Genomic DNA, 24,357 nt, shown 5'->3' on the forward strand with positions numbered 1-24,357 from the left:
CTACCTTGCTTAATGCCAACCCACCTTGCAATCCTGGCACCGTCACCTAGGTCATGCGCACTACCGTGCAGTATACGATCTTGCACGTTCAGGCAATGCAACCGGTATGCCCATCGATCTTTCTACCCAACCACCCATTTGTGACGCATGTGTTCTTGGTAAACAGACCAAGTCTAATGTTCCCAAAGTTCAGGTGGGGGATCGCGCTGGCAGGAAGCTTGGCATCGTGTATGTTGACTTGATGGATCACCCAGATACAGTGTCCGCTGCAGGAAATAGGTACATAATGGACATTATTGATGACTTTTCTTCCTACTCCTGGGCTATTCCCCTCGCAGCTAAGAGTGACACCTTCCCTTCTCTCCTTGCCTGGGAGTGCGCTCGCAAACTTGAGACCGGACTTAAGGTTGGGATTTATCGATCTGATAATGGTGAGCTCAAATCTGCATCTATGCCCAACTGGCTCCTTACCCGCGGCACACAACATCAATTTACAGCACCTCACACGTCCGCTCAGAACGGCCGAGTTGAACACCTTCATCGTACTCTTATGTGCAAGGCCCACGCTATGTGTTCTGCATGTGATTTGCCTCCCAATCGCTGGGACAAGTTTGTCCTCACTGCTTGCTACTTAACTAACCGTACACCTGTAGTCTCGCAGTCAGGACACACCCCATTTGAATGCTGGTTTGGCCGTAAACCAGACCTTTCCCATCTCCGCGAAATCAGCTGTCGTGCCTTCGTCCTCATCCAAAATTGACACAATCCTAAGATTTTTGATTGTTCCCTCGAATGTGTCCTTATCGGCTACTCCCTCGACTCAAAGACTTATCGCTGCTATCACCGCACAACTCATAAAGTGTTTGTCTCTTACCATGTTTTCTTCATCGAATCTCACCAAGCTAGTGATGTTCCCTTGCATCCGGGAATCACTCTGGGTACACCTGTTGACACTAACATTGGCCCACCCACCAGCAGTGACTCAGCTGCCGCGCCTGGACCATCCTCCTCTGACAGCCCAGTTGATGTGTCCCACTCTCCCTCACCCGGCACAGTTCCCTCCCATCGGGCAACCATTACTGACACAGCTGACATCAATGACCCCCCTCCCATCTCACCTTGTCGATCTTCCCGTGTTCCTGTCCCATCCGAACATCTGCAGGCCGCCAATGATTTGCCATACGCCTCCGCAACTCAATGCACCGTTCTTGCCTCCATGGCTGCAACCGATCGTCTACACGCGCTCAAGCCTATGCCTTCTTGCCTACCCGACAAGGACACTCTTGCAGCAATGGTATCAGAGGGTGAACTGACACACCTTGCTGACCTATTTGCAGCCATGCCAGATCATCTCGACAACGAGCACTCTGACGACCCGTTGACCTATTCCGAGGCTATGGCATCTGCCAACTCTGCCACATGGACTTCAGCCCTGCAGGAGGAGTTCTCCTCACTTCGCGACCTTGGAGTGTACAAACTCGTGCCCTGGGTATCCATGCCTTGTGGACGAAAAATTATGAAGGGGCGCCCTGTCTTTAAACTCAAATGTGATCAGCATGGTGCACCTGCCCATTTTAAGGCTAGGTATGTCTGTCGTGGATACTCCGCCATCTGGGGTCAGGACTATACGAAGACATCTGCTCCCACCGCTCGACTTGAATCTTTTCGTGTCCTCGCACACTTAGGAGCCGTGCTCGATTGGGAGATCGATCAACTCGACATTAAAACAGCCTTCCTCTATGGCCTCCTTGATCCGGACGAAGTGTGCTATATGGAACAACCGGAAGGTTTCATCGAGCCTGGCTTTGAAGACTACATCTGGGAGCTTCAGCGGGGCCTTTACGGTATGAAACAGGGCAGACTGGTCTGGAATCGAACAATGAATCAGGCTATGCTCTCGTGGGGATTCACTCGGCTTAAATGTGAACACTGCATCTATTACTGATGGACCGACACTGGCATCCTACTCGTTGCAATTCACGTGGACAATTTCTTCACTATCGGCAGTTCCAAGGCAATAATCTCAAGCTTTAAGGAACAACTCCGTACGAAGTGGACCGTATCTGACCTCGGCGCCGCACATTTCTGCCTCGGCATCACTATTGAACGTGACCGCGCTGCTCGCACAGTCAGTCTCTCTCAAGGTGCCCTTGTCGATCGCATCGTCAAACAATTTGGTTTGAAAGATGCCATACCTGTCTCCACGCCCATGGAACCCGGTCTCCAGTTGTCATGCAAATATCACGCACCTTCCACCGATGCAGAACGTGAGCTTATGGCTCGAACTCACTATCGCTCCCTTGTTGGCTCATTGATGTATTTGGCTATCTGCACTCGTCCGGATATCGCTTACGCAGTCCAGCAACTATGCAAATTCTTGGACTGCTATGGTTGCGTCCATTGGGAAGCTGCGAAACATGTTGTACGTTATTTGAAGGGTTCTCGCAATACTGCACTTGTTCTTGGAGGGGAGCACACAGCACACTTGCTCGGCTACACTGACAGTGATCTGGCCAGCTGTGTTGACACACGCCGATCAGTCAGTGGTTACTGCTGCACCCTAGGCAGTGGTATGATCACCTGGAGCGCACGTCAGCAGAAGACTGTCTCTCTCTCCACCTGTGAAGCGGAGTACATCGCCGTGTCCGAGGCAGTGTCCAAACTCAAATGGTTGCATACTCTACTCGGTGAACTCAATTTCCCACAGCTTTCGGCGACTCCTTTACTTTGCAACAACAATGGCAGTATCATCCTTACTGAGGACTCATCCTTCCACGCACACGTGAAACAAATCGATATCAAACACCACTCGATTCGACAACACGTCAAGCAAGGTCGCCTCAAACTGCACTACATTAAATCGAAAGACAATATTGCCGACATCTTTACCAAGCCCTTACCTCACAAGGACTTCGAGCGCCTGAGATCATGCCTTGGCCTCCGATAATGCAATTGAGGAGGAGTTCTCTCGTGATTCGCATCGAGGAGGAGTGTTGACGCCAGTGTGCACTGTACGACATGAATCACATTTGGCAGAGTTAATAGTTGGAATACCAACACAGACTATATATGTACCTCATGCCTCATTCCCTCTTTCCCTCAGTCCGTTACATCTGACTGAGGGTAAGCCGCTCTTCGTTATCACGCCATACATACATAACTTACTTGTCATTCCTAGACTAATGTTGTCTAGGTATTTGTCAATATCAGTCCGTTACATCTGACTGAGGACTAACGTTGTCTAGATCAACAGCATGAAGCCTTGTCCACGACATCTGTTGGAAGCAGCCAACTGCTTCTTGGTCCGTTTACGTCCACTGGGTCCAATGATATCAGAGGGATTCTCTATTGATCCAACATCCTCACTCGGGCCCCAAACATCATGAGCATTGAGAGGCCGCAGATCGTCCTCCCATGAACCACGGCCTCACAACACGATCAAACACTCATGAGCGGTGCGATACTTGTCAGCTATCATCTTGATCTTGCCATCCAAGCGACTAATTATGGATGCTGCACAAGTGTTGGCCCTTTGACCACAGGTTTCCCTATTCCTGTGTTTGATGAGATGAACTCTGGCACGCAGGGCATTTTGGAGTTTGTAGAGACAGTCGTGACATTGAGCATCACGAAGTTTCTCTTCGATGCAGGCAATATCATCACGGCAAGTCGACGTTTGAATCGAAGCACTAACACTGGATGGCAGCAAGAGAATGGTATTTTCAGCTTCTATCCAAGAGCCGTCATCGTTCTCCTCAATAAAATTATCTAAATTGACCATGTAGATGGCCTGCACGGACCAAAATCGATGGATCTGCTTAAGAAGTGAAGTCTGGCGCTTGTGCAACTCTGTTTGCTGATGTGAGGACAGCACCCCATCAGTTATTTCAAAGCGTAGACGTCTTCTACATAGATCATCAGGAATATGACATTTGAGGATGTAGGGATACGTACTGCAAGTCTTCTAATGATAAACCCAATGTAATAAATACACTCGGGCTTATGTCATGATGGTGAAACCTTCCATCCATAGCAGCAGCCTTCTCCTGTTCAGCGAAGTGGGCACATACATCAGCTTCAGATATACCTAAACAATTATGTGAAAAAAACAAAGGGGCGCACCACATTCTTTGTTTGTGAATGGGTTTGGCTGTGTCTTGTCCACCTCCCAGCTCTCGACCATCGCAGTCAACTGGTTCTGATATGATGCGCCAACTGCAAGATTGAACTCTTGAAAGGCAGCCTGTTGACGATCACATTCCTTGACCGCAGTTATGAGTTTCCTTCACAATGAAAGACCTATTAAGATTATATCAGTATTTGACCCAATGAGGTGGCGCTACTAAGGGCTTACCAAGGCCAACAAATTTACGCCAATTATGATGACCAAAATGATCATCCAGGGTATCATGTCGTGCACCAGGTCCCATTTCCTTGGTGCTATTTGCAACCTGGTTCACCTCCGCCCAATTCCGTTCAATGCCTTCTCCATCTGTTTGCCCTACTCCTGGCATGAGGTTGAGCGAATGTGGGATAGAGCAGCCGTCGTCATGAGCACTGGCATGAAACTTTGGGATTCCGAACATGAACACTGACATTGCGACTGCGACGGGTATACACATATTTTCAGGAAGTTTGTTCATCCTGTCAAGGAGGTTGATTTTCCATTGGCAAGCAATATTGTAGGAGATGACAACATTTAGAAGAAGAAGGGGGATGATAGTTGAAAAAAAAATGAAATCCATGTTGCAGAAGCTAGTTGCACATAAATAAACAGAACCCACACGAGTCAATTAGAACCTCACCGTTCGCCCTTTTGCAGATAACCCACCCCTTTGGGATGCACAAATTCATGATGTGCACATGGGCAGAGCCCGACACCTGTGGCCCGTAGTCTGTTCGAGAATTTTGACTCGGCATGTGCTAGAGCACTGAATCCGCTGCATGTACTGACCTGTGTATGTTAGAGTTAGAGGAATAGCAAATGAAATTCAGTGTTGATGTACATCTTTCTGGGAGGCAAATTTTAACACATGGGCACCGTAGGGCTTAGTTGCAACAAAATATGCAAGACCGGTGTAGAAACTACAATACTGTGAGGAACAATGATGCTCCTAACTGTATCTAAAAATGTTGTAGGTCGCACGTTGCCTAGTCTGCTATACTTGAGATGGCAAGTGCATTCGACCCTAAAGGGAAAGCGAGTGCAGCGAAGATCTAGAGGTACGCACTGAAGCGAAGCGTGAGAAAGCGCAGGTGTGTGCAAGGCACGAAGGCACGGGAATGCGCGCGCGTATTAGCGCGAAGCGCGGGAAAGTGCGCGCAGCTGTGCGGAAATGAGAGAGACTTAGTTAAGTGATAATATGATGCAAGGTGTAAACAAATAGAGCTCTACTATATTCTGCTAGGTAGTAAGTAAGTAGTAACAGGTAATTGGGAGGTAAAGTAAGTCAAAAGTCTGTACTGCTGGCGCTTATATAGCACGCCTAAGTGCGGTCATGCGGAGCCGAAGCGCTACCGAGTAGGTATGTAAAGATATATATAAGTAAGGGTCCATGATAAAAATAAAGGTGGAACAATATGCAGTTGAGAGAAATGGAAATATACGCACTAGAGAACTTGGTGGACAGTGAATGGATGCATCTGGATGGCTGGCGCTATAGGGCGCTCAAGCACGGGAAAGCGCGTGCGCGTGCATATACATCGTGAAGCGCGGGAATGGTGCGCGGGAAAGCTGCGCCTCATATAGGAATAGCTGCAGATAGCACACAGAATGGTGCTGCAAGTTCGTGCTATGTACTCCCTAGTGAAAAGTGCCATATCACACCATGAGAGGCATGAGTCTCTACACCGGTATGCATGCCGGGGTCCAACAAATCCGACGATTGAGTTCTGTTCTTGAGATGAAAGTTGGCGTCCATGGCGATAATTAAGTAGTAGAGGAACCTATCAAAGTGAAACATTATTATCACATACTCTAAAGAAAGAAATACACACTTTAGGGAGGGGTCTACAGTCTCCCAACCTCTCGGTAGGTTGATTCCAGGTTGTGGGCATGCTGGACAATGTAACACGAGTTTGCCTGGCTGTAAATTGGCGATTCCGTTTTCTATATGACCTCACCCACCTCGCTTCAAGAGTAAAATGTGACGATATTCCCGAACCATCCGCATAAATGCTGAATAGCGACTCTAAATGAAACAGTTAAGTATTTGGCTGCCAAAAGGTAAATGACGGCTCACCTTTGGAACAGAGATACCTGTATTATCTGTCAGACACTCTAAAGTTTGGTAGTACTCAAAAGTGGAGACTTTACTAGACCATGTAAGTAGTAAGAAGTGCTCAAGAAGTCGACAGGTGCACGCTGTTTGAGATTGATGGACTGTCGAGGGAAACCAATTGCAGTGCATGAGCTGTTGATGGTGAGAAATTTGTTGGTCGCATCCACAGAAGTCAACATTCACGCGGTGAATTCCGTTAATGTGCAAAACAAGAAATTCTCTATGTCCGTGTACAGGACATGCACATGTCATATTTGAGTGTCCTAACTGCACATGCAGGCCGATGTCCTTCAATGATGTACGTTCAAAATGTTGACCATTCCATTTCTGTCAGGTAAGATCAGTTGAGCTCACTATAACCTGAATTACTGATGTTAATGACATGCAATGGCAAGCACTTGTGGCGATCAAGGCAGCATTCCTGGCAAAGTACGTCACACCCAAAGCATTCCTCGCATCAGAATAAGCTTGGTACTGGGTGGTTATTGTCATCCAATCTTCTGCATGAGCAGCCAAGCAGCCCTGCACCACCACGACCCTCTAGTCGCAGGTCTTCAAGGAGAAACTCCTCTCGATAACCGGCACGCCCATCATATCACATCCACTCTTGTAACGTAGCATCCTATACAGGATATGGTAAGTCCATCATTTATAATCTTGCCCGAATGACTTGCTGAAGTTGTGTAATGCTTGACCAAGGGTTTGACGATGATTTCTTGGCCGTTGTGCTCCCCGCGTTCATCTTCACTCCAGCCAGCCCCAATGTCCAAAGTAGGCTCCCAGTCCTCCATGAAGAATGCTGTTTGCTCATCATCCTGAATACATTTTGACTGTAGCTTCGTTGGAGAGGTTGGCATTATTAGCTGTCTGCGCTGATCAGCCATCAACAATACCATACATGAGTGAGCAATATTTGGACTTTCATCGTCACTTGAATCAGCCCGGTAGATGTGATACTTTCATTTGGTGTTCATTGTTGATGACGGTGCGAGCAGCTGGAGCCATTGTGTAGGTGATTTTCTCTTCAATGACAAGCAAAATACTAAGAAAGAAGCCTCAGTTACCTCCTGTCCAGCCACAATACCCTGTAGGTATGATATATTAATATCTAGTATTGTAGAAGGCTGATGTTATATCAGAGCCTGTGGTCCATAGACCATGATGTATCAACTCGCTCACCTTTCCTGCAGGCTGTGCTGTGATGTATCACGTAGACAGTGATACATCAAGTCCGATGTCCTGCATCACGTTGTAGGGATTCATTTCTGGCTGGGCTTGTAGAGACTGTTTTTACCTTACCTTATGTTGGCACTTTCGTAGCTTACATAAGCAAGCAATCTTTTCACCAGTTACCAGTATGAGTCTGAGTGCTCAGTAGTTTTCTATGATATTTCCTCTCCTCTGAGCCTTGAGCCTGGTCCAGAAACCCTTTAGGGTCAAATAGCAGCTAGGTTCTGCAAGACCCAACATTGTTCAGACTCACCATCTGAATTGTTGTACCTTCAACGTGATATGTCACCAGTTTGCGTGATGTATCCCTTCAAACACTTGCGTGATATATCATTAGTTTGCGTGATGTATCACCTTCAAAGCTTGTGAGGCCCGCATGATATATCATTAGTTTGTGTGATACATCACCTTAAAAGCTTGTGAGGCTTGCATGATATATCACTTTCATTAGTCTGCGTGATACATCACCGGTTTCTGTGATGCATCACCTTGGAAGCTCTACACGAGGCTCGCGTGATATATTGCTTGTGAATGGAGTTTGCACATCATATCACTGGTTTCTGTGATGCCATCACCTTGGAAGCTCTACACGAGGCTCGCGTGATATATTACTTGCGAACGGAGTTTGCACATCATATCACCTTCAAAGCTTGCATGATATATCACTTGTAAATACATAGTATATTATATACTCGCCCTCGTCAAAAGGAGGGGAATTGGGGTTTAACTAGGAATGAAGATCAACTGCGAGGGGAGCTTGCCATGAAGAGTTGGCTGCCCACATGGATTTGAAGTGGACAGCCATTTTTCGGCGTAGATTGGCCTGGCGTTGGGCATAAGCAAGTGCACCCTCTCCGGCTTGCAGTGAGCTAAAAGTACATTGTGAACCTTGCGTGTCCCACCAGCCAGCGTGCCAGTCGAGAAATGCAATGACGCGGCACATTTCCTCACGCAGTAACTGCACTTCTTCCTCCCAGCGATGAGCTCACGCTCGTGCCTTGCACCATTCAACACGTAGTGCTATAAAATGGCCAGGTCAGTGAGAAGCACCAGTGGTTAGAGCGTACTTACAGTCCTGCAGCCCTAGCTCATTGCTGTTGGAGCCTGAAGTCTTCCATATCCACGATATATTTTGCTGCCCCATCGTTTGGCCATCGTCGTGTTTGAGTGGTACTGCATCCTTTTGCTTGTCGAGTGGCTTCAGGCTCCTCTCCCAGTTGTCGTTCTTGCCCAGCCTTGATGCCAGATTCAGAAGTGCGCTTCTAGAGGTGGAATACTTAAGTGATAAGGTGTCGATGCGACGTTCAGCGTTATTGATGATTCCGTTTGCTCAGGTATTTGCTTGCTGTCCTCGGATAAATGTATCCTTATACTTGTAAAGATGGTATCGCAGGTTGAGCACAGTGCGGAGGTCATTCAGTGTGTCATACGCTTGAGCTTCACGCAACTCCCACTCATGTTCGAGCAAGTGGTCGTCACACGGTACTCAATGGGGTAGAGAGGATGGCAGGAACAGGTTAATGTTGTGAACCTTGGCTTCAGTTGCAACGTCATCCGGCAACCGCAGGCGGGAGACGCCAGGCATATACAACAACTGTACCCGGCTCCATGTGTCAATGCGTCGGCGAAGAGCATTCACCCGCTGTAAGAGCTTGCCCTTCTGAACATCTGTAGTGTGTTGTCCAACCACCTTGGCATCAAATTCAAGACGGCGCCTAGAATAGAGTCAGTTTGTGATCCAGTGAAGTTCAGAAATGTCGACGCAACTGTTGATCTTCAAGTTCTAATCCCGATGAAATCAGTACTGATGGCAAGATATCATCATGTAGGGACACATCGTTACCACGCTCAATCTCTGTGGCCTCTGCCGTTGATAAGGCCAGACGCATGGCAGCCTGAGTCATTGCTGTTGAAAACACCATCAGCTTCTCAAAATGCATTGAATAGAGTACACGTACTTGTCGTAGCTCTGTCTTCAAATGGGTTCGGTCGTGAATGGTCTTCCTCCCATGCCTCAATGTCCTTCCTCCATTCGGCTAGCTCATCTGTGGCAAGAGAAGCCTCGAAATTGGTGAGATCATTGACATGTTCTTGGACCTCAATTAATGCGAAGTTGTACTTTTGGCGGAAAATTAAACCTGCGAGACAGCAACTGTAAGTTCAGATATTCAGTGAGAGGCCAAAAACTCACCCATTGCGCATATCTTCTTCCAATTCCAATCATTGAAGTGGTCGTCTAAGGTATCACACCTTGAACCGGGACCCATTTCACATGTACTTGTAGCAATGGGGTTTATGTCTGCCCACCCGCGCTCTGGAGCTTCACCGTCCATGCGACCAACACTCTTGATCAGATTGAAGGAGAAGGATGTCTGGCATTTGGCGATGTGGGCTGGCAGGTGAAATTTCGGTATGAGAAACACAATGGACTTTTCATGGTGTTTGATGTGGTACTGGTGCAGGAAGGTGGACATACGTGTCCAGATATGCTTGCTCCATTGGCAAGCGATATCATATGATATATTTAATGCCACTATGTCCGATGAAGACTGCATGCTAGAGAAAAATAAGTAATCCATATTAAGGTACCTGTATTGTGCTGTTAATAATAATATGACTAAAAAGTGAACATTATGCACCGTTCGCCCTTTTGTAAGTCACCGACGGAGCAGGGCTGTTTGAAATTGTGTCGTGCACAATTGATGGTACCGGCGCCAGTGGCCGCAAGCCCACGCGAGACTCTTGTATCTGCGAGATTTACCGCATTGTGACTGGAGCACGAACTCATCTGCACAGAGTTATACTTAGTGCCCAGGACGAATAGAATGCTGGACTTACCTCCTGGGCAGCTCGTTCTTGTGAACTGATAAAACTTTTGTAGGCATGTTCCTCTACAAAAAAAGCATATCTGTGATTGAGACCAGGATCGGCCGTGGCCGAAGAGACGTTACAGTGAGCCAGACGAAAATTGGCGTCAATGCCCAGAAATAAGGCATATAGGAATCTGGATCTGTGTGAGAGCAAAGTCGGAGGGAAAAGATGCTAAATGTACATACCGTATTTCAGATGGTGCGTTTTCCCATCCATCTGGCAGATTTTTTCCTACATGGGGACATGAAGGACATAATACAGCACATGCGCCTGGTTCAGTTGCTGCGATACCTTTGGGGTGATGACCTTGACCAGCGCGTTGCATCTGCTTGATGAACCGCCACTCTCGCATCATGCACAACATAGATTCATAACGGTCCTAGATTGTAATATGACAAATCAGACGAGAATTAGAATTAACATTAGCACATACCTTTGGTACATGAATTCCTGTATTGTCCATCAAACGGGCAGCTGTTTGTAAAATTCAAACGTGGAAACTTTGGACTCAAAAGACAACATTTGAAAGTATTCCAGTGCCCGAAATGTCGCGGCTGTTTTGGGATCGACTGTTGTTGCAGGAAAGAGACGAACACGTAGTAGTTGAATGATGTGTGGCTGAGCAGAAGCGCATCCGCAGAAATCTAACCCCACTTCGTAGATACCGTTGTAGTGGATGATAACGAAGTCGTCGTTGAAAGCAGGGAGTGGGTGGTCACAACAAACGCCAGAGGTGTGTCCAAGTTGCAAATGTATCCCCATGGACTTCGAGGTAATATCGTCGAATGAGATGCCATCCCAACGCTAAGTTTAAAACACAAGAGTCAGTTGATGTAAGGAATGTGAGTATCTATGCACATACCTCCATTTTATGAAACGGCTGTCTTGCATGTACACGGACCATACACAAATGACAGAACATCTCAGAACCGTGACAATCCTGACAACGATATATCGCAGCTTCCTCACCACAAACACAAATGTCTTGCGAATAGTTGCCCTGACCCTCCAGACGGAGGAATTCCTCCAAGAACAAGTTGGCATCAGATTCCCATAAGTGCAAGGCCTCACCATGAACCACAGTGCGTTTTTGCCTCGCGAATTCTACAAACTCTGGCATGTCATTTTGAAGGTTATCAGGAAAGTCATTGAGAGTTGTGAAGTTAAACTCTGTAGTCTCCAGTAGGACTTCTGAATCTCCATGACGGCGTTTCCCTGGAGAATTTGGAATGGTGTAGTAGGTTGAAGAGACGTTCAACCGCCCACTTTGTCCTGTTTCAAAACTGCTGTGCTTGCGTTGTTGAACATCATGTGTGTGTTGAGGCGCATCATTGGTATCGTTATTCACTGCTTTTGAAGCAGCAGCACTGTGCACATAGAAATCACACTGATAATGCTTCAGGGCTCGCCATCTCTGGCCTCCAACCATTTGTCGTCGGTGTTAGTGAGATGCGGTTCACAAATTCGGCTGGTTTATATTAAGACTTGTCTGATATATCAACCACAGTCTGCCAAATGAGTAAGTTGGCGAACATTGCCTCATCATAAGCTTCAACACCTCCTTCGTCTATTATTGATATGACTTCCTTCTCTATTGCAAGCCGTCTCTCCATCAAGTCCACCAGTTCCTGGCTCTGCTTCAACAAGAGGTGATATCCAGTCCCAGATGTACATTCAAGTTGTTGCACGGCATCATGTAACTTGGTAGCACGCACCTGCAGACCCAGCAGAGTAATACATACATCATTCAACTCAGGGCGTAGCACACTCCAACCCTCGTCACTCACTCTCCGGAGCACTGCGATAACACGAGATTGCATAATGCGTGCCTCAGGAACACCAGACTTGTACCCAAGTTCAGTGCTCAGTTGGTCTAAGGTGCGAAACAATGCAACAACATCCTGTTTGTGAAAGTGTAGATACATATAGCACTGTATATCAAGGAAATACATACATCATTAAAATGACAACTTCGCACCCGCCAATGAGTTCGAGACTTTGCCTGCTCTGTAGTCTTATTGCTACAAGAAAACAAATAAAATTCATTAAGTATCTTGATAGACTCTGAGTGATTGAAATTGAAATTGACTGTTGATAATGTTGTCGTTTGCTCTGCAATCGAGCTCTGCGGCATTCTTCTGCAGTTCCATATTTTGGTGCCATTGCGGTAATGATTTGAGGGACAAGGTGTATGTAGTAACATACCAGTAATTAGTGCAAACAACTCACTGTATTGTTTGGTGGCATATGAGCCACACTTCGGGACAGACCTGTACTATGATAGACAATATAAAATTCAATTTTTGCAATGCAGATGACTTGGTGTCTTGCTGGATACTGGCCAGATGGTGGCGAGCTGGTAGGTAAGTGTCACAAAGTAATATACAGTTGTACAGCATTTGGTGTGCTTGCGCAAGAAAATGCTTTCGACAATATATTTTAACACAAGTGGCACTGAACAAAAAAAAAAAAAAACATTACTGAAGACATCCTGAAATCAAGTTGCGCTGTTTATCAACATCATCATGTGCCTGATTTCAGGATGTCTTCAGTAATGTTTTTTTTTTTTGTTTTTTTTTGTTCAGTGCCACTTGTGTTAAAATATATTGGCGAAAGCATTTTCTTGCGCAAGCACACCAAATGTTGTACAACTGTATATTACAATATATGACGATATATGACGATATCTTCTTCTCACAGGTTCTCTGATGTGACTCAACGGCAGACCTGGACTTTCTGATGGGCCTGTGATATATTATCAGCCATGCAAGAATCACTGTTGGCATGCTGAACCGAGCTTAAAGCTTATCAGATGATGTTGCTTGTGAGGCCTGGGTCATACAAGACTCGCATGTCTGATTCAAACGTAAATATTTATCATGATTGAGTATCTAGCATATGTAAGAATGAAACAGTTAATCCCTGCGGAACCTATTCATTGGGGACACCCCATGATATTTTGAGTTTGCAGTGACAAACAGTACTTTCACGTTAGACCGTCTCACTACACCACACCGCCAAGGCAAGCCTGAAATACTCCTTAGCTTCATGGAGTGTGGTGAAGTAATGGACAGTTGTGCCTGGGGCATGAAGCGTCTGGGTGGTAGATCTATGAATAATTAGATGCGGTTCAGATCAAGAGCAATAAAAAGCGACTGATATTTCACTGTATAGCCCCACACCAAAATGACTAGTGGTCACGAACCAGTTAAATTCAAGAGCAGGGTCGAGGTCAGCGAGTGTTTCAGTACCGCTCATACTGGACTCTCCCCCATTTTCGGAAGAGGAACTATCAAGACTGTTGTCAGCAGCAGCAGCCGCGGGGCCAATACAAATATCGTCAATAGAGACTTCTGAGGAAGTGTCCTCCTCTTTTGCCGGGGAGCGGTCTTCTGGGCTATGAGAGACTGCGCAATTTATGAGTAAAATGAAAGAGGAAAATGTATGCAAGTTCACAGTACCTGTTTGTGTATGGACTGAGCACACCTCATCTTCAGGTCAGTAAGGCCATCCATATGGTTTCGGTGATGATGGGGGAACTGTGTGAGATGCGATGGTGAGCAAGCACTTTGGTGATATCATAACGAAAACTTACCATGACCGTTCTGTACCATACATATGGCCTCGATGAGTTGCTCCATCGTGAAACACGGGTGGCGGAGCATTTGTACGGGTTGGTTGTGGGGGCATCTGACGTCGGAGCTGCTGTGGTCCATGTTGTGGGTGGAGGTAGAGAGAATTATAGTGTCAGTTTGAGTGCAAAAATGTATTTGTACCACTCACTCACTGATTGGTATTGCTTGGTTGTAAATATGACCAGATTCATTGAGGAAAAAAACTTTGCGGCTGAGTAGGAAAAATAAACATCAGTGGGTCAAGTCGGCACCACACCTCCCTGTTTGGCTCTGTACAAAACCAAGTGAAAAAAAACAAGTGGTGAGTGAGTGAGATACCAAGCATAAATAACAGATACTCACCTTACATCCAGATGGCGCCCCCCAGATGGACAAGCGCAGAGCAGTTACTCTGGCTGCAGAATGAGATGCCCGGATACTTGCAGATGCAAAAAGAGAAGAAATTGCCTTGATTCTTCGATTCATTGTTCCCAAGGTGGTTTAGCAACTTTCCAGAAGAGACAGAACTAAATGGCAGCCCACCTTGTGATGAGAACGCTGGCATAAATGAGCCCAGCAGTGCAGGCATCAAGTCCGTTATCGACACAGCCCAGCTCAATTCTATAAATGCACCCGATTTAGTCAAACAAGAAGACAGCCAGTCCAACTCACCTCCAATGGGAGCGGCAGAACGATGCAAAGTATGTGGTGTTCACATTGACCTAATTATAGAATATAACCTTGTTAGAAATTGTGGGAATGGTTCCGAAATAACTCAAAGGGAAAGACAACACCTGGTGGCAGCTCAACTGGTAGAGCCCTGTCTGTACTACTTGGCCAGCGCGCACGAGGTACTCGAGACCTCAAAGAGATTGAAGTGTATTCCAAACTGCACTATGAGTCAAAAGTCAAACCGTTGGTTGAAGACACTCTTAAAAATAATATTGTGCAACCTACCCAAAGGCTTAGTACGGTTCAGCTACACACCACTGAATGCTTTGCAGAAGAGTCAGAAGAAGTTAAGAAGGAAATTCGGGAGGAGACTGTATGTCTCAATGCTTCCAGAAGATTGGGCGATGTTGAGGGTCAGCATCCAAGAACAAAGGAAGAAGTTTATCGGTAAGTAAACATATTTGATTCATATTACTAAGTACTGGTACTGATCACTCACCATTTATGTAAAGGACAATTCAAGAGCTGCCTTTGATTCTAGGTCAAGTTTTCGAGGAACTCTCAGCGTTGACAGGTGGATGGCACTACACCGTTGTCATGGGCGGAGCTGATCCATTGTGTGAAGGTGACATCATGACATTGAGGTATTTCAAATTCCCTCTTTGTGACCGTTTGTTGATTCATCAACAGTTACCACCATGGTAAAACCGCAGATGGTCTGAGCTTCAAGGCATCTACCCCAAACTTCCATGAACAGTATCTATTACCATTTGAACGACACCTTGGATACATCCATGGTAAGTGAAATTCCAGGCTACACGACTCAAAATTTATTATTAATGAAAAATACCATAGGTCCATCTTCGAAGTGTATATCAGCACCCTCATCTACCCCAACCTCGTCTCATCTTGCGCCCGTTGGCCTCATCTCACTGGATGAATTTCCGAACGAGTCCTCACTTGGAGAGAATGTGATATCCGGGCCTGTGGTTGGTCCTTCTCTGTTGCAAGAACTGGGGGACTTAGTGTTGAATCCTTACATCAACCTGGACTTCGGTGGGTCTGTGGGAGCGAACGAACATGGTGACTGATTGATGCACGCTAGTAGCAGTGACCCAAACCTCCCATCTCCCCGTAACATGACAGACACGCCAATCACTGCTTGGAGAAAGTCAATGGCGCTCAATGAAGACCCGCTCGCTTCCCCCACCTTTAATCGCATTCAACAACGAGGTTCGAGCGCAGTGGATCCATCAGCCAAAGCAGTCCCTCCTTTCCTACCTCATCCATTGTCACCGCTTCATACCACCCTCTTGCCCCAGCCTTCTTCGTTCTTTGTGTTTCCTGCACTCGAGGAGGTCGACGCGCTGCCCATGCTCCAACACCATGATCCATTAGCATTTAACCAGCCCATGTTGAATTCAGGGCCATGCTCACCTCCAGACCAACCAATTCCGTTACCTTTGTCCCTGCTTGTATCCACAGCCTCCAAGTCACCGCATTCCACGTCTGTTGAACATCAACCTTCACCGGCGTCTCACCAGCCAACTCATCAACCTAATTTGGAGGCGATGACAGTGTCCATTGACTGTCAATCTTCGCCAGCTTCTCACCGGCCGACGCCTCATGACATTGTAGGTGTTTCTGCTGATGATCATCCTCAACCCAATTTGGAGGTGAGGACAGTGTCTTCATTACCTACCGCTGCCTCTGGCAGATGCTCGGGACGCGCACCACGTCCTTCTACGCGAGCTGATGGAGCAAATAAAATTAGTGGCCATAACTCACAACGTGAAACAAAGCTCGCACCAAAGAGGAAGCTGACCGAAGTCCAGCGTGGTGTTGGAGGGTCGAAGAAAAGGTCTCGGAAGTAGTTCTGTTGTGTTTTCAATGTACCTAGCTAGATAACATCATGTCCTGAAAATTTAGATGAAGTTGAATAATCCTAGATGCGAAATCATGTCAATGATGACCAGAAGAGAAAATTGATGTGATTGTGCAACGGTCCAGCGCCGTCCTGTTAGTGCAGCCCCTCGAGAGGATGTATCCTACTGAGGGCATTAAGGTAGGTGATATATCATCAAAACTTGAACATGCAATTACTGCAGCTGTGGGAGGCAGGAATATATGATACATCATAGGTATTGCTGCCGCGCTTGAAAATGCATGATATATTATGTTCTGAGGTATCAAGGTAGGTGATGTATCATAAAAATATACAATTACTGTAGCCGTACGCGGGGGGAGGGAATATATGATACATCATAGCCTATAGGTATTGCTGCCACACTTGAAAATAGTGATATATCAGTTATTGCAGCCACCGCGTGAAATAGTGATATATCACTATTTTCAAGTGTGGCGAGACCGGGAGGAGGGTGTATAGAATACATCATATGTATTGCAGCTGTGCTTGTGTGTGACCCACTGAGGTGGGTGACACCTGGCTACTAATGAAGGAAGCATCACCCATCCAGTAGTTCAGAGGATCATTCAGCTCGTTTTCAGTGGGTGATATATCATTAAAATATACAGTAACTGCAGCTGCAAAACTTGAAGGTACCTGATATATCAAGGCTCTATGGCTGGTAGTATATCCTCTGTAAGTATGATATATCATGGCGCTAGTATGATTGATGTATCATCTTCGGCTGCTAAATCCTCAGTAAGTACATGATATATCATGGCACTGTGATTGATGTATCACTTTCCCACACATTGTGTCATAGACCGGGATATAACACCTCTCTTCTACTATGAGAGGAATATAATACATCATAATGACACTATCGCCTGGTCCAGCTTAGGCATCTGACTTCCTTGGTGATGGTAACCGTGCCATCACTATTGAGTCATCGATATCACTTACATATTTGTCAGGCATCTCGTATTCACTTTCGGCTCTAAATATTCACTCTTGTCCTTATCCATCAATGACCCAACATTCCCCCGCCAGTCAACCTGCAAATCTCCCCACTGAAGCAGATGTGGAAACTACACCTTGCTATACTAATGGTGACTGTTGTGGTATGTCTCTCCCTTTATTTCACGCCTTCTATTGACTCTTGCCCTAGATGAGATACACTGTGGCCATACCTCGTTTATCGTGGATGAAGTGAAGGCTTGCGGTACCACAAGAAAAGTGTGTATGCCACTGTGCTGCGGTATGTTTAACATCTTCTTCAATGCCAATTCCTGATGTCGGGCTAGTCGATTTGGTTGCCCGTGCAGTACTCCGCCTCCTGCAAGACCATCACCAATCTGCTGCAATCTGTGATATGATCCATAGTATCATATTCGAGGAGTTGTATGTTGGACAAAGAGAGTCGGATTTGTCTAAGACACACATTGAGGAAAGAGGTGGTGTTTCATATATCACAGTCCCAACCGATGACTTAGATGTTAATGCAGAGGATTCCTGAGGCTCTAGAGTAACATTTATTGAAGTATGGCTCGGAGCACTTGATGACGTCAAAAAGTCTGGTCTGTCAATACTCTAGCTATAACTTAGAGTTGTCTTATATTAACTCACTAGTGTATCACAACTGATCCTGGAGTGTAAGTCAGTAGTTTTATAATCTTATGGCTCATCCCTAAAGCCATCAAGTAACATTGATGATTGAATATTAAATGTCGAATTCAAACACTTGAGTACTGAACATTGGTAGCTTTAAATCACTGCGCTATCATTAATAGTCTGAGCTACTACTACTACTAGGTCTACACTGCTTCAAGTTCTTACTGTACAACACAACACAACATTAAGGCGCTACAATCTATTCACTATTACTTCTCATGACGGAATAGTCCCACTGTCGGCGCTGCATAGTAGTAGTCTGATCTACTCCACTTTGCAAGTTCAAATCCGATTGTGGAACATGACTCTGGCAACTTGCTCTACCAGTGTATAGTCAGATCTACTCCCTGCAATGATTTCACAACTCACAACAGATTCTATTAGATTCTACTCGTCAGATCCACTCAACCATGTAAGTTTAAATCTCTCAAACCGTCGACGATCACATACTAGGCTGATAAGATTTGACAGGTCTTGCTGTCGTTCAAGGACTACTATCATAATGGCCATCAAGCCGTAATCGGTTCTAGTCCTGCCATTTGCGTGACCAAGTAATAGTATTTAATTTTAAGTTTTAGGTCATTTCACCTCAACTGTCGTCCAATTCACCATTCATCAATCACAGACACATGATCATGATGATAATCCCTTCTCCTCGCTACACTACTCTTGAAGTGAGGCTTCATGCTATATGCGAGGAAAGCAGAAAATATTATGCCAGGTGAGTTCTCAAACAAGTGTTTCTAGTGTTTCTAACTATTAATTATCTTGTTTTTGATACTATTAGGCACAGGGGGGCCATCAATGCTCAAAGGCATCAGCCTTGTACAGCGAAGACTAGATGCCAAAGGACCAATGATCCACCCGCAAGCGACCTCCCACTCATTGCGCGAGTCGCAAAATGCTTTGAGCCACATGACTCTCACTCGGACGACGAGACAGAGGGGGTGGATGCGCCGTAAGTTTAAATTTTAGTTTTCCAGTTGTATTCCGCATTTTTACAAAACGATTTTCAGGCAAACACTTGCGGAGTGTCTTGCCATCTTAAAGGAAGCCAAAGACGCATTTGTCTTACTCGTCAAGTTGCCTACTGAATTCGTGCAGGATGTTTTGAAGAAGTTTCTCGACACTATGCCTGATGACTCGGATGCTGCAGGAACATCAATCCAAAAAGGTGACATCACCATTATCCAAGACACTATCAATTCTATCAAGGATCTACATTGCGAGGTTCACCGAGGACTGGATACGATCCTGCAGATGTGTGGTGTTTGCGATGAGTGGAAAGCAGGTAACTGCATCTGTCAGTCTATGAGGTTGGTGGTAACCCTACTAGATGACATTTTGTGTCACGCTAGTATGTCGGGGGTTACAGAGATTGCGATAGCTTATGAGTTGGGCGAGTTGATGTATCAGCAAAATGATTATTAGGGGATTGTTTTACTAGTTATGCTGCCTCATGTACTATGATAGTAAAACTGACGAGATCCGTGACATAAATGAGCAGGTGCAATCTATTGATTCGAACAAAAAATTACAATATATCTAAGCTCAATGCATGTCAGGGTGCAGATCTATCGGGATTAGAGAGAGCTTCAGTGATGTTGCAGACTTTAATGACATTTACAGCTGTTGGATTTGAGACGCTTCGACAAACGTGGACTTCTTGGTTCTGGTGCCGAACATTTCTTGACCGGGCTGGAAATGATGTCAATTGAATTGACTTGATCAGGACATGCTAGCTTACCTGGAAACGGCCAAACAGCGAAGTTCTATGATACATTCCATCACCCATTTGACATCATCTACAGCTGTATGCCAAAGGGGGTCGTCACATTCAGTACTATTAGCACAACCCCACCATTTTAGTGCGGCCAATACACTCCAGAAGCCATTTATCCCAGGTCTGTCGAGAAGACTCCAATCATTGCCATTATAGCAAGGGACTTCATCGGATGATGACGATATGTTCCTCCACGTGGGCTGAATCCCACACCACCAACTCCAGAATGCCATACCAAAGTTCTCGGGGATAGACGGCTGAAATCCACCAGTGAATTGCAGATGGGCGATCTTTGCTACTGAGAGAGGTAGTATCCTTCCCGGACGAAAATCCAGAAGACTTCTCGAGCTCTAAAAAAGTTGTGAGTAGAGCATGATGTTGAGAGGGAAGTTGGGGGGTGGTGAGATATTTGATTGCTTCCCAAATCCAGGCAGGGCAATTGGTGGGAAGCACTGATATACGATTTAAATCATGTTCACACTCATATCATAATAGACGACTCACCAATGTCATCATTTTGACTGTCCTGAGTGAGTGAGCAGATGGTGTTATCTACACGAGGGGATAGACGAAGCTCCACAACTTGCATAGGAGGTTCTGATGGGCACACAGGAGTGGGCTGTGAACTTGCCACTTCAGGAAGAGGTTCGGAATCTGAGGGCAGTGCCGATCTACTGTGTTCTGTCCCAACCAAAATAGGAATTTGGTTGGGGTGTGCATCGGAGGGGCATGCAGGTGTGTCTGTGGGCTGTGAACTTATTAATTCAGGAACAGGCTCTGAATTTAATGGTGGTGGAGAGCCACTGGATTTGTCCCCAGCTGGGATGAAAGTTCCATTGGTGTGTGCATCATTGGAAGGAACGAAGGGCCTACAATTGATATTGGAAGGGCCCTTCTTGGTTTTGATAGGGCTGCCAGTGTGATGGTCGACGTAGGTGAGGCGGGGTGCCGAGTAGGGGAGACGAGAATGGCGATACTCCCATCTCCCTTTGGCTGTAGATAGCTCATCATCATCGGGATCCGATTCATTCAGAGAGTCTGTATCAGTGGTTACTTCACCATTGTCATCGCGAACTGCCGAATATTTACGGTGTTTGTTCTTGGCAGGCTGTTTGACTTAGGGATCTGCATGGGTAAACCCTGGGGTACCAGAGGTCATACCCATACAGATACCCGCCAAAAACCCGTACCCTCTGTGAGGGTACGGGTTTTTTGTGGGTATCAAACTCCCAGACCCGTACCCGTACCCGCGGAGGGTATACCCACAGATATCTTGCAAAATTGATATAATATACTACAACACGAAAGGACTAGCTACTTGATCTCAATACAGTCCCACCCATCCTTCAAGTCCTCCTCCTCCCCCTTGAGATCAGGCAACAAGCTGGCATTCATGATATCCTCACTCTTCACGAGATTAAGGTGGCTCCACAATCCGAGGCAAAGCAGGGCACGTGTTGACTGCGCAGAAAGTCGTGACCAAACATGTGAGAGTAAAAGTTGGCCCTGGCTAAACAAGTGTTCAATGTCAACTGAAGTAGCTGACTCAGACGCCTGGTTAATGTACTGGTGGGTAATGCATCGAGAAATGAGACGTACCAGGGATTGTTAAATAATCAAGGGTCATTCGCGACAGACAAGGGAAAGATCCACAGTGTTCGTGCCACCATGCGATGGCATCAGTGACATGTTCCACATCAGCACTGAGATAACGGTCTATCTCATTGCGGAGATCAGTCACTCTTTGTGGTGCGAGGGCTGGTAAATGATCAAATATGTTCTTGCTCTATGATAGCATCAGTACCGGCAAAGAAATTGATAAAAAACATACCATGGATGAATCTCCCTTCATCAGCTTCTCGGGAACTCCGAGTCCATTATCCTCATTGTCCGTCGAGTCATTGTTGACAATTGTGTGCTCATAGGATCGCTCGAATTCGTCATGTACAAGGGCCTCTGCTGTGTCCACCCACTCGTCCTCCTAACCTGCATTCTTGAAGTAAGATAGCTTGTGATGAGGATGTAGGACTATTATTCTAATGATTAGTAATTGACCGAGTATATCATGCAAAAGAACTCACCCATAGCGATGCGGTAGACTTCAGATGTATCGGTTAGTTCATAGTACCTGTTAAGAGTCTTCTTAGCTAGGCAGACAGCAGCACAAATTGCTGGCAGATATTTGTGGTCCTGCGAGTAGCTTGTTAGTTTGTCGTCAATGAGGTCCATTGCCGGGATTACAGTGGTGAGACTTGGCGTAGAGTGCGAGAAGAAAAGTGTGGCGTCCTTCAGAATCTTGAGTCATCCATGATTAGTCATTCAGCGACCATGATTTGTTTGGTTTGTTTACGCACCTTTAGCACATCTCTCAGCTGGCCAGCAATTTCCCACTCCTCATCTGTCAGCTTGAACTTGTGGAGTCCCAGGATCTTCACTGGTGTCATTGCCATAATCGTCGAGTGCCCGAGTCGCATCTTTCTTGGTCGTATCAAACTCCTTGATCAATGACTTCGCCACCAGGTTGATTGTGTGCAGGAAGAATCTCGTATGATTCGCTGTGCCAGGGAAGGAGGGAAGAATATCTGCGAGGTCGTCCACCATTACAGTGTTATTGGCGGCATTGTCGCATGTAATGCAGAGGATCTGTGGATGACTGGTGAGTCTATCTGAATCATGTCCCCCAGGCCATTTACTCACCTTGTCTAAAATACCAAAATCTTCTAGGACCTTTGCAAATGTTGCTGCGAGTTCTTCGCCAGTGTGAGACTGCACCTGGATCAGCAAGATGGTTTTTATATGATCCGTGAGTGATTCAAACCTTTGGTACTTCGACAGTATCTAATGGAAGACTTAGTGTCTTCCCATTGTGTTCCAAGTGTGCTGAAACAGCCACAAATGCCCGATGGTTCGTGGCAGTCCAACCATCTGTTGTAAAGTTGAGTTTCCCCGGATATTCCTGGTGCGTTGTTATTTTTTTGGATATCATTGTAATTATTAATCTAACCTTTGTCATCTTAGCGATATGTTCACGCGTGCGTACAAAGACTTGTCGAACATCTCGAGATACAGTTGCTGGCGATGGTATGTAGTATTCCGGTCTTCCAGTCTTCATAAGGGACTGAAAACCCTTGTCTTGCACGACTTCGAATGGTCGCAGGCTCTCCGCTACCCACTTAACTATTTCTGCCCTGTCATTGATGTCAAACCAGCTGCTATGCGCTAATATGAAGACCAAACTACCTTGTTTCAGCCCTCGTATGTTGACGGTGAGAGTATGTAATCTTTCCTTTCCCCTTGCGCTCGAATGACGCAGTGATTGACCCATTGTGCAGGATACCTCCAACTATCTTTGTGCGGGCCTCATTTGCATCCTTTGCATCGTCGGCGGCTGCAAGGACATCTTCACCCCAGCATGCCCTCACATGCTTGCGCATGTTTCCAGTGGATCGTGCATCCTTTTTGTCGAGAAATCTCCGAGTGGTTGCTTGGCAGCCTTTTGCACAGCACTTGAACTCATGTGCATGCCGTCCACTGATGACAACAATGCATGGTTTTGGGTAGAAGAATGCGTACACAGGTGAGACCCAATCTTTCATTAATCTCGCTATTATATGCTTAACACTGATTAATCTTTAAATCAATATAGCTCACTGAGTTCGTCCTTCGCACTCTCCTCTTTGTGCAAAGGCTCATCTCCGTCACTGCTTCCCTGGTCGCTGATATCAATGGCATCCTCATACATCGCAGCCTCCTCTTCTTCAGTTTGAATGATGGCCCGATGTGACTGCACGACCTGGGGCTTGGGGACTTGGATGACATCCGATGTCAGCGGTGAAGGTGAGAGTGGCTCTGTGGATCTATCTTTAGAATTTCCACTGAGCGGGTTAGGTTTTGCCTTCTTGGGCTCATTAGGGCCGCCACTGATGCTGCTTGTGTCATTCTTCTGTTTTTTGCTGGAAGTCTGCAGTGCTGCCTTAGCCTTCTCTGTCATTTTCATGACCCATTTTGCTGCTGTCTCAAACATGTTGAGTATTAGTTCGCGTGACAAGGTTTCAGTTGCGATATGGGGTTGTTTAGTTAGGGTTTGACAGCTGTATAGTTTCAGACTCAGAGTTCTCCCTGCACTGTAGTAGGTAGCAATATATCTCATTTTTGGTTGTCAACTCATGGTATGGGTACAGGTGAGGGTATGGGTACCACAAAAGGCAACCCATACCCGTACCCCAATGGCACCCATACCCGTGACCCACGCGGGTAACCTGTACCCATGCAGAACCCTAGTTTGACTGCCTTTGCTTTGTCATTGGGCATGGACTTCTGCGTCGTCGA

General features: G+C 46.1%; 7 protein-coding genes across 7 annotated transcripts; 2 read left to right on the forward strand and 5 right to left on the reverse strand.

The window, feature by feature from the left end:
* Positions 1-3,427: 3,427 nt before the first annotated feature.
* On the reverse strand, positions 3,428-3,724 carry F5891DRAFT_899768 (uncharacterized protein; the record flags this gene model as incomplete). The annotated part of the gene is made up of 1 exon (XM_041373437.1): positions 3,428-3,724. A coding segment is annotated over one exon (297 nt), but the record flags the coding sequence as incomplete, so codon positions are not given.
* A 69-nt stretch (positions 3,725-3,793) lies between these two features.
* F5891DRAFT_902314 (uncharacterized protein) lies at positions 3,794-5,081 on the reverse strand (the record flags this gene model as incomplete). The annotated part of the gene is made up of 6 exons (XM_041373482.1): positions 3,794-3,905; positions 3,955-4,087; positions 4,123-4,261; positions 4,326-4,755; positions 4,806-4,954; positions 5,007-5,081. Coding segments are annotated over 6 exons (1,038 nt in total), but the record flags the coding sequence as incomplete, so codon positions are not given.
* A 2,425-nt stretch (positions 5,082-7,506) lies between these two features.
* Positions 7,507-11,502, reverse strand: F5891DRAFT_1129534 (uncharacterized protein; the record flags this gene model as incomplete). The annotated part of the gene is made up of 14 exons (XM_041364405.1): positions 7,507-7,575; positions 8,311-8,495; positions 8,526-8,531; positions 8,583-8,773; positions 8,885-8,964; positions 9,043-9,179; positions 9,274-9,417; positions 9,470-9,649; positions 9,703-10,067; positions 10,130-10,299; positions 10,350-10,521; positions 10,568-10,761; positions 10,851-11,186; positions 11,245-11,502. 14 exons carry the CDS (start codon positions 11,500-11,502, stop codon positions 7,507-7,509), a joined length of 2,487 nt encoding a protein of 828 aa, XP_041223907.1.
* Positions 11,503-11,860: 358 nt separating this feature from the next.
* Positions 11,861-14,482, reverse strand: F5891DRAFT_1191004 (uncharacterized protein; the record flags this gene model as incomplete). Its single annotated transcript, XM_041367396.1, has 9 exons — positions 11,861-12,097; positions 12,170-12,283; positions 12,337-12,403; positions 13,588-13,779; positions 13,839-13,921; positions 13,978-14,087; positions 14,170-14,228; positions 14,274-14,287; positions 14,360-14,482. The coding sequence occupies 9 exons, from the start codon at positions 14,480-14,482 to the stop codon at positions 11,861-11,863; spliced, it is 999 nt and encodes a 332-aa protein (XP_041223908.1).
* Positions 14,483-14,673: 191 nt separating this feature from the next.
* On the forward strand, positions 14,674-16,424 carry F5891DRAFT_981972 (uncharacterized protein; the record flags this gene model as incomplete). Its single annotated transcript, XM_041377171.1, has 7 exons — positions 14,674-14,697; positions 14,745-15,115; positions 15,181-15,312; positions 15,359-15,465; positions 15,524-15,724; positions 15,815-16,302; positions 16,386-16,424. The coding sequence occupies 7 exons, from the start codon at positions 14,674-14,676 to the stop codon at positions 16,422-16,424; spliced, it is 1,362 nt and encodes a 453-aa protein (XP_041223909.1).
* Positions 16,425-17,601: 1,177 nt separating this feature from the next.
* F5891DRAFT_981973 (uncharacterized protein) lies at positions 17,602-19,676 on the forward strand (the record flags this gene model as incomplete). Its single annotated transcript, XM_041377172.1, has 9 exons — positions 17,602-17,695; positions 17,743-17,810; positions 17,958-17,975; positions 18,204-18,226; positions 18,630-18,657; positions 18,824-18,966; positions 19,033-19,203; positions 19,262-19,536; positions 19,621-19,676. The coding sequence occupies 9 exons, from the start codon at positions 17,602-17,604 to the stop codon at positions 19,674-19,676; spliced, it is 876 nt and encodes a 291-aa protein (XP_041223910.1).
* Positions 19,677-22,009: 2,333 nt separating this feature from the next.
* On the reverse strand, positions 22,010-22,472 carry F5891DRAFT_955709 (uncharacterized protein; the record flags this gene model as incomplete). The annotated part of the gene is made up of 3 exons (XM_041375353.1): positions 22,010-22,056; positions 22,110-22,314; positions 22,383-22,472. The coding sequence occupies 3 exons, from the start codon at positions 22,470-22,472 to the stop codon at positions 22,010-22,012; spliced, it is 342 nt and encodes a 113-aa protein (XP_041223911.1).
* Between the last annotated feature and the right edge of the window lie 1,885 nt (positions 22,473-24,357).

The sequence above is a fragment of the Suillus fuscotomentosus genome (assembly GCF_016647785.1).
Source record: "Suillus fuscotomentosus strain FC203 chromosome Unknown F5891scaffold_40, whole genome shotgun sequence".
Classification (NCBI taxonomy): Eukaryota; Fungi; Basidiomycota; class Agaricomycetes; order Boletales; family Suillaceae; genus Suillus; species Suillus fuscotomentosus.